The 8,963-nt window shown below is 68.8% G+C and overlaps 1 protein-coding gene across 2 annotated transcripts; it reads left to right on the plus strand.

Moving 5' to 3' along the window:
• Nucleotides 1-3,937: 3,937 nt before the first annotated feature.
• On the plus strand, nt 3,938-8,608 carry AOC1 (amine oxidase copper containing 1). 2 transcript variants are annotated; one of them, XM_069778461.1, is made up of 5 exons: nt 3,938-3,988; nt 5,215-6,780; nt 7,046-7,334; nt 7,939-8,071; nt 8,200-8,608. In XM_069778461.1, exons 2-5 carry the CDS (start codon nt 5,226-5,228, stop codon nt 8,476-8,478), a joined length of 2,256 nt encoding a protein of 751 aa, XP_069634562.1. In that variant the 5' UTR covers nt 3,938-3,988; nt 5,215-5,225; the 3' UTR covers nt 8,479-8,608. The 2 variants fall into 2 exon arrangements, with proteins under 2 accessions (XP_069634562.1, XP_069634561.1); XM_069778460.1 differs by lacking the exon at nt 3,938-3,988 and adding an exon at nt 4,184-4,241.
• Nucleotides 8,609-8,963: the final 355 nt, after the last annotated feature.

Genomic DNA, 8,963 nt, shown 5'->3' on the forward strand with positions numbered 1-8,963 from the left:
ACTCTCTAACCTCCACAGGCTTGAGCAGCTCCGCTTAACTACCGTGTTTATCTGGCCACCTCAGCCATTTCCTTGGTACTCACTTTCCTATCGCCTCTCCTGTGGCAGAAGCGGGCTTGTCAACACCACAAACTCTGCCCCAGTTGCTGCCCGGCAAGAGGAAGCATCGGCCTGCGCTCTCCCACAGCCATTTATCACCTGCGCCACACTCTGCATGTGGCTGATAACTTAATCTGCTACGAAACATAAACACCCGCTCAGAAGTTTTGTTTCAAAGGTTCCTTTGATTCCAGACATCCTTGTGTGGTTTCCTTTTATAGAAACATAGGAATTTTTCTTTTAAAACTAGAACAGTTTTCCAAATCCTCAGTGAGCCCGAGTCTATAACCCAGCAGCTGGTGCATACAGCTCTGCATGAGCTGTGACAGTAAATGCTCCCGTACTCCAGGAGCACATCAGAGTCACACAAGGGATCACTGTCTCGGCATCTCAGATTTTAAAATGCTGCTAAAGCACTCTACGACCACAGCTTTGACTCAGTATTACCAATAAAATGGCAAATACGATGCTTTTAACAGCCAAGCGGGTTTAGGGAGAGCTTCTGTTGCTGCCAAGATGCGCTTCAAACTCCCACTGGGGAACTGTCACGTACGCACTGAGTCAGCTTGCTGCCCTGCATCCACTCCTGGTGAAACCGTTCTGCTTCTAAAAGGCCCTTGTGCCCTTCTGTGTCACCTGTGATGGCACCTGGCCTGCCTGCCACATCCATGTTGTCTTCTGGGGCTCTGGCTTTTGAAGATGAGCTCTTAATCCCCCAAAACCACGAGCTTTGCTAGGCTTGCACTACGTTTTCTTGAGAGACACCCCTGACCTTCCTCAAGGCTGTGGCTATGGCGATCCTACAAAGGGCCCCATGAAACTGCCCTGTATAACGTGATTAACGGTGCTAACGCGGAGGGAGGACAGCACACGTCCTCCGGGACTCTTCCCGCACAACCACTGGGCCACACACATGGGCAGATTTGAAACAGCTCCTTCCAAGGCTTCATCCAGGGGCGAGGAGGCTCCCGGTTCTAACTTCTAGCAACTTGACCTGCGCCTGCCTCCTCCAACCGCCATCACATCCCTCCCTGCTACTTCAAGCCGCCCCCACCCCTCTCTCTGCCCTCAGCGGGGTCTCCGGACCCTGCGAACGCTCCCGAGGCTGCCGTGCCGTGCCGTGCCGTGCCGTACCGGCCGGGCCCTCAGCACCCCTCCCGCAGGCTGGCGGGGCTGCCAGCAGGCCGGCCCCGCCCGCCCAGCACAGACCCTGCTGGGCCTCGCCCGCCCGGCAGGGCCCTGCCGTCCCCCCGCAGGGGCCCGGGCCGGCGGTGCCGCTACTTGGCCGGGCTCCAGCCCGAGGGAGGGGAGCGTCCCGGCGGGGCCGGCCGGAGAAGGGCCCGGGAGGGGGAGAGGGGCGGCCGGGCCGGGGGTTAAGGCAGTCCCCGACGCCGCGGGGCGGTCCTCCCGGCTAGGCCGCGTTGCCATAGCGACAGCGGCCGCTCTAGCCGACCATAGAGCGGCGGCCCTCGCGACGCCTGCGCGCCCCGCCTCCCTCCGAGGGGCGGGGCGGGGTCGCTATGGTGATGGGGCGCGAGGGGGCGTGGCCTACAGGGCGGGGCGTGGGAGGGCGGGGCTAAGGGAGGCGTTGCCATGGGGAACTGCGCGGGAGAGGGGTGGGAGGTGGCGCGGGGAGGCGTTGCCATGGGGACGGGGGGCGGGACGCGTTGCCGTGGGGACGGGGTGTCGGAGGAACAAGCCGGGGCATCGCCGTGGGGTTGTGACCCCCCCTCACCCCCGCCCCAGGCCTTGGGGAGACCCCCGGCCCCCCCAGGCCCCCCCTCCTGCTGGGAGACCTCCCCGTCCAGCGCCCAGAGGGACAGTCACGGGTGGGGGGGGCCGGGATCCCCCCACCCTCCCACCCCGGGGACATGGCGGCTGCCAGCTTCCCCTCCCCCTCAACCGCCCCTCGCAGAGGCGGGCAAAGGGGGCAAACGGACCCCAGTCTGGCTGGTGGTGGTGGGCAGCGGGGGGGGCCTGTGGGTCTGCGGTGAGGGGGGGCCAAAGCCCCCCAGCATGGCCATCGTTCCAGCTGCCCCCCCCGGCTCATCCCTCCTCTCCCTTCGGCAGAGAGAAAGGGGCGGGGGGGGGGGGAGAAGAGGGACCCAAGTCCTATGCCATCGCTCCCCACGGGCAGGCGAATCACCCCAAAGCCGAGGGGTTTGCCAGAGCCGCGTGTTTGTGCCGTGCTCGGAGCTCGGTCCTGCCCACGGCACCCATCGCCCCCGGAGAAGCAGCCGGGCTCGGGGAGGGCAGGACGGGCGGCACACGGTGCGGCAGCGGAGCACGCGGCGGGCACGTGGTGGGCCCGGCGGTCTGGCAGCCCCGGCGGCGCCGGCCAACCAGCCATTCTCCGTGACAGATTATCTCGACGTGACCGGCCTTTCTCCATGACGGATTATCTCGACGTGACGGCTTTCCCTGCTGAGCCGTGGGTCTTTAGGGCAGTAAGCCTGGCACAGCCACCGGCTTTGCCTGCCGGCGTAAAGCCCCACAGCAGCTCATGTGCCGAACTGAACCGCTGCCTTCTTTGGTGCTCCTGACGCCCTGTCCACTGGCGGGGGCTGCAGGCGTCCAGCCGAATCCCCCACGGCTCTTCCCAGCTCAGGGTCTGCTCCAGGATGGATCCCCCCACCGCGAGCATTCCTGCAGGGACCAGCAGGACCCTGGGATGGACGCGGCCACCAACAGCCCCGTGGGGACCATCCCGGGGAGTGGGTGCTCTGTGCCTGTGCCAAAGCAAGTCTCGGTGGGATCTGACTCCGCCGGAGCATCCCTGGACATGCCCCAGGAGGGTGGAAATCTCCATGGGGAAGGTGGCAGGGAAGGGACAGGCACTCGATAGCAGCCCTGTCGCTCTGGGAGGTCACAAAAGCGCCTGAGCTGGGGTGTCAGCGCTGAAATCGCCTGGCAGCAGCAGGTGCTGGGGGAACATTTTTCCTTATTGAAGGCAGCTTCCAGCTGCCACTGCCTTAAGCAAACCTAAATACGGGCCAGCAAGGGATGTTTTGCATCCCAGGGTTTGTAGCCATAGAACAGGAAATATCTCCAATGCCCAAATATTTAGTTTTGCAGGGCACAGGGTCAGAAACAACGGCATTCCTGGGGGAATGGCGGGCGTGGAGGTTCCTCGGGGCAGAGCTCACCCCTTCCCGGGCCCGGCCTTCGCCTCATCCCACCCCCACGGCCCCAGTGGGGTTTGGGGTGGAGACACACACACACACACACAGAGTCCAGGCTTCCAGGGTCTCCCACAGCACCCGATCCCAGCTCCGGGGCTCTGTACTGGGGCACTGGGATGGGGCAGGGGGGTGGGTCTAGCTGACCCACATCCCACGCAGGACAGAGATTTGATGATCCACAGAGGGGAGGCACCCGGGGGGGGGGCTTCTGTGCTTTTTGGGCTGGGAAGGCTGCGGGGTGGGGGGCGGGCGAGTGCCAGAGGTGCTCCCCCGCCCCCCCCCGCAGCCCCCCCGGCCCCTTTGCGTGGCCACGGTCTCGCGTGGGTTTGTCCCGCCCGTTATCTCACCTTGTCCCTGGAGTTTGATCGCAGCGAGGCCATAAAAAGCGGAACCCCCGGTGCGGGGGGGGGGGGGGGGGGTAACGACCGGGTGGCCACGGGGACGGAGCTTGCGTGGCCCCGGGTGTTCATTAACCTGCGAGGAGGGGGGACAACGGGGGGGGAGGGGCGTGCCCCGGGGTTTTTTTTGGGGGGGGGCTGCTGTCACGGTGTGTGGGTTGCACGCCCACCCGGTGCCGGGGAAGGGGGGGGGTGTTTGCTCTGGGGGTCTCTTTCAGCACCCCCCCCCGCGTGGGGCCCCTCCCCGGCCCCCCCCGCGTGGGCGTGTCGGGCGGGAGCGCGGCGGCGAGCGGCGGCGGGAGCGCGGAGGTGCGGGACGGCGGAGGGGGGGGGGGTCGCATCCCCCGGGGGGGGGTGTGGGAGACCCTTTGGGGAAGGGAGGGGGGGGCGGAGCGGGGGGACGGGCCCCGCCGGCAGCAGCCTTGACCCCGGGCGGGCTCGGACAGGGCCTGGCCCCGGGGGGGGGAACGGAGGAAGGGGGGGGATCAGCGCCCCCGGGGCGGCGGGGCCGGGGCAGAGAGCGGGCAGCCGCCGCGCAGGCAGGTTTCCAGAGCGTGGGCAGGTGAGTGGGGGGCGGAGGGTGATGGGGGGTCGCTGAGGGCCGGCGGCAGCTACCTGCAAGATGCGGGGAGGGGGGGCGGGTGTTGCTTTTTGGGGAGCCGGGACACCGGGGGTCCCGGCCCGTCCGCCCCGGTGGGGTGCTCGGCTCCGGGTCGGAGCCTGGCAGCCACGGCGTGCGGGTGCTTTGGGGTGTCAGGGCAGCCCCGGGACAACACGGGGGGGGCTCCGGGGGCGGCCGGCCAGGCTCCCAGCCCTGCAGCGGGACCCTCGCGTGGCGCAGGGGCACCGTCGGGGTTTTGGTCCTGTGCCCCTGTCCTGCCGGCGGGAGCGGAGAGCCGCCGTCCGTCCCCGCACAGCGTGGGCCCCCTCCCTGCCCTACAAGCCCCCCAGCCCGGCGAGCCAACATCCCCCCCCAGGCTGGGCTGGGTCAGAGGGGGCCACAAAGCCCCCATGGCACGTGCCCGTCACCTCTAGCACCCTGCAGCCCTCCAGCAGAGCCCCCCAGGCTGGGGCTGCCGGCAGGGACCCCTCAACTGGGAGGACTCTGCTGGTGGCCAAACCCCCAGCACCCCGACGGTGGGGAGCAACCGTGGGGCCGGTGCTCAGCACCCGACAGGGTTCACGCTCCGCTGGGGCGGGACAGCTGGCACGGCATGGCACAGCATGGCACGGCATGGCACAGCGTGGCACGGCACAGAGCGCTGCCTGCCTCGCCGGCGCCGTGTCGCAGGGCGGGACGGGACGGCACGTGCCGTTATCATCCCGCGGTGCCTGTGCCGCGTTTTGCCAGCGCTGTTGGCAGTTGCTGCGAGGAAGGGCCGGGGCTGCCGGGGCAGCGCGGGGTGAGAGGTCTGCACTGAAGGCTGCGGCAGAAAAGGGGGATCAGCTGTTCCGCATCTCTGGGGACAGCGTCGGTCACGGCCGGCTGCAGGCAGGGATGCGGCCGAGCGGCCGACCACTCCCTCTGCCCCCAGGTCCCCCAAGGATGTGGCTGCTCTGGCTCGCCTGGGTGCTGCCCGTGCTGGGCATCGCAGCCAGCTCCAGCCCCAGCCCCAACCCCACCGCACCACCCCTGGACCAGGCCTCCATCTTCGCCGACCTGACTCCGGCGGAGCTGCGGGCTGTGCGGACCTTCCTGATGAGCCGCCCGGAGCTGGGGCTGTCCCCGAGCCGCAGGGGTCCCCTGGCCAAGAACACCCTCTTCCTGGTGGAGCTGCTGCCCCCCAAAAAGCGGCTGGCCCTGCACTACCTGGACCGGGGCGGCCCCCGGCCACAGCGCCAGGCTCGGGCCGTCATCTTCTTCGGGGCGCAGGCAGAGCCCAACGTCACCGAATTCGCCGTGGGACCCCTGCCCCGGCCCAGCTCCTACCGGCCGCTGCGCTTCAAGGGGGGCCGCGCCGTCCCCTTCACCGCCCGGCCCATGACCCAGCTGGAGTACGAGCTGCTGCACCGCACGCTGGCGGAGGCAATGGAGCCGCTCTACCGGCTGCTGCGCGACTCCACCGGCTTCTGGTACCACAACTGCTCCCGGCACTGCCTGACCTTCTCGGACATCGCGCCGCGGGGGCTGGCGTCTGGCGAGCGCCGCAGCTGGCTGATTCTGCAGCGCTTCGTGGAGGGCTTCTTCCTGCACCCAGTGGGGCTGGAGGTGCTGGTGGACCACCGGGACCCCGACCCGCGGCGCTGGGCGGTGCAGCGGCTCTGGTACAACGGGCAGTACTTCTCCAGCCCGCAGGAGCTGGCCGAGCAGTACGAGCGGGGGACGCTGGCGGTGGCCCGCCTGGCCGAGCCCCCGTTCCAGCAGCTCTTCTCCAGCTATGAACCCCGCGGGCGCTTCACCACCGGCACCCCCACCGAGGTGCATGGGGCCAAGGTGTGCGAGCCGCAGGGCCAGCGGTACCGGCTGCGGGGCAACCAGCTGGAGTACGGGGGCTGGAGCCTGGCTTTCCGCCTGCGCTCCTCCGCCGGCCTCCAGCTCTTCGACCTGCGCTTCAACGGGGAGCGCCTGGCCTACGAGGTGAGCGTGCAGGAGGCCATCGCCTTCTACGGGGGCCACACGCCGGCCGCCATGCAGACCAAGTACATGGACGCCGGCTGGGGCATGGGCTCCGTCACCTACGAGCTGGCCCGCGGCATCGACTGCCCTGACACGGCCACCTACCTGGACGCCCACCACTTCTACGACGCCGACGGGCCGGTGCGCTTCTCCCATGCCATCTGCATCTTCGAGCTGCCCACCGGCGTCCCGCTCCGCCGCCACTTCGACAGCGACTTCCAGGGGGGGTTCCACTTCTACGCCGGCCTGGAGGGGCAGGCGCTGGTCCTGCGCACCACCTCCACCGTCTACAACTACGACTACATCTGGGACTTCCTCCTCTACCCCAACGGCGTGATGGAGGCCAAGGTCCACGCCACCGGCTTCATCCACGCCACCTTCTACACGCCGCAGGGCCGGCGCTACGGCAGCCGCGTCCACAGCCATGTCCTGGGCAACCTCCACACCCACCTGGTGCACTACAAGGTGGACCTGGACATCGCAGGTGCGGCCCCCCGCCGCCCCCCGGCCGGCCCCTCCGGCTCCGGGGAGGGTGCTGGGAGGTGGCACCAGACCCCACATGGAGTTCCAGGGGCTCGGGAGCCTCATCCCCAGGGCACCGTTGCTGCCCGGACCCTCTTGAAGATGACCCCCCCCACCCAGGGTGGTGTCGCTAGGGGGTCCCAGCCCCTTGCCCCGGGTGGGCTGCCGTCTGTGGGCTGCCGGTGCGCCCCGGGCTCCGCTGCCGCTCACGGCCTCTCTGCTTGCAGGCACCGGCAACAGCTTCGAGACGATGGACGTGCGCTTTGAGAACATCTCCAACCCCTGGAGCCCAGGCGCCCGCGTGGTGCAGCCGTGGCTGCACCGGCAGCCCCGCCGCAGCGAGCGCCAGGCTGCCTTCCCCTTCGGCAAGGCGCTGCCGCGCTACCTGCTCTTCTACAACCCGCACCGGCACAACCGCTGGGGCCACCCGCGCAGCTACCGCATCCAGCACAGCTCCCACGCCGGGCGGGTGCTGCCGCATGGCTGGCAGGAGGAGAAGGGCATCTCCTGGGGCAGGTGGGGTGGGGGGGTCCCCGCAGCACCAGAACATGGCTCCTGCCGGTCCCGGTGGGCTCCGGCTCGGCCAGCCCCGCTGTCTTTGTGCTGAGCCACGAGCGTTGCCCGGCCGCCATGGTCACGGCCCGGGGACCTTCCCTGACGGCATCTTGTGCCCTCGGCTCCCTGTCCCCACCCCGGCAGCCCCTCTGCAGGCTGAGCTGGTCACGGTCACGGCCACCGCCATCCCTGGCTGCCGGGTGACCCCCAAAGAGACCCCCCATTCCTTCCATGCTACCAGGAGCAGGTGGTGGCATCTGCCCAAGGGGCACCAAGGTCCCAGATATGAGCACCCCGGCTGAGGGGGACCCCGGCCCCCCCCCCCCAGCCTAGTACAGTAAGGATGCAGCCGGTGGCCTCACCAGTGCAGACTGCCATGCCGAGCCCCCCCGGAACTGGGGAGCCGTCCAGGATCCCTCGCTGCGTGGCTGGGCAGCACGTGGCACAGCTGGTGGAGCCCGGGCAGGGGTGGGAGATGGGTCATCCCCCCACCCTGGCACCCACACAACGTGGGTCTGCTCCTTGCCCCTGGCAATGGGCCTGATCCTGCCCCTGTCCCTTGCAGGTATCACCTGGCCGTGACGCGGCACCACGAGAACGAGCCCACCAGCAGCAGCATCTATGCCCAGAACGACCCCTGGGAGCCCCTGGTCAGCTTCGAGGGCTTCCTCCGCAACAACGAGACCATCGAGGACCAGGTGACAGCTCGGCATCATGGGGTGGCAGGGACGGAGCCGGGCAGGGGGGCTGCCAGGAGCCGCCGGCGCTCGTGGCGGGGTCCGCCGTGCCGCGTGCCCCGCTGACGGCCGCGGTCCCCTCCGCGCAGGACCTGGTGGCCTGGGTGACCGTCGGCTTCCTGCACGTCCCGCACGCCGAGGACATCCCCAACACGGCCACCCCCGGCAACGCCGTCGGCTTCTTCCTGCGCCCCTTCAACTTCTTTGACGAGGACCCCTCAGTGGCCTCGCGCAGCCCCGTCATCATCCGGCCGCTGGACCCCCCCACCTTCTCCCAGCTGGAGATCCAGCGCTGGACGCCTGCCAGCCCCGGCCCCTGCGTCGCCCCGGGGCCCTTCACCTACAACGGCACCTACCGGCAGGAGTGACCTGCCCCGGGGCTGGCGGGGACGCCGGGCACCCTGTGCCAGGGAGGACAGGGGTGGCGGTAGGGACGCCAAGGTGTGGGCCGTGCCGTGCCGTGTCCCAGGCTCAGTAAAGACAATGCCACCTCCTCCAGCCCCGTCTCTGCCTGGGCCGTGTGGCAGCCCTGGCACCGCCACAGGCACTGGAGCCGGCACGGACACGGTGAGCGCCCTGCCCTGCTGATCGGCTGTTGCAATATTTAATTATGCCACCATTCAAGGTTGCTCCCCCCCCACTCTGCACCCTTCCCCTGGCCTTTGCACCCCCCTGGGCCGCAGCCCACATGGGATGGGTCCTGGCATCGCCCCCCCACGCCCCATGGGAGGATGTCCCCGTCCCTTCCCTCCTGTGGGGTCTCGTCCCCCCTCCCCATGGCACCATCCCGGGAACCACCGTGGTGGCACAGCTCTGCCGTGGCCCCGTTCCGCAGCGCAGCCGCACACAGAGC

The sequence above is a fragment of the Haliaeetus albicilla genome, chromosome 2 (genome assembly GCF_947461875.1).
Source record: "Haliaeetus albicilla chromosome 2, bHalAlb1.1, whole genome shotgun sequence".
Classification (NCBI taxonomy): domain Eukaryota; kingdom Metazoa; phylum Chordata; class Aves; order Accipitriformes; family Accipitridae; genus Haliaeetus; species Haliaeetus albicilla.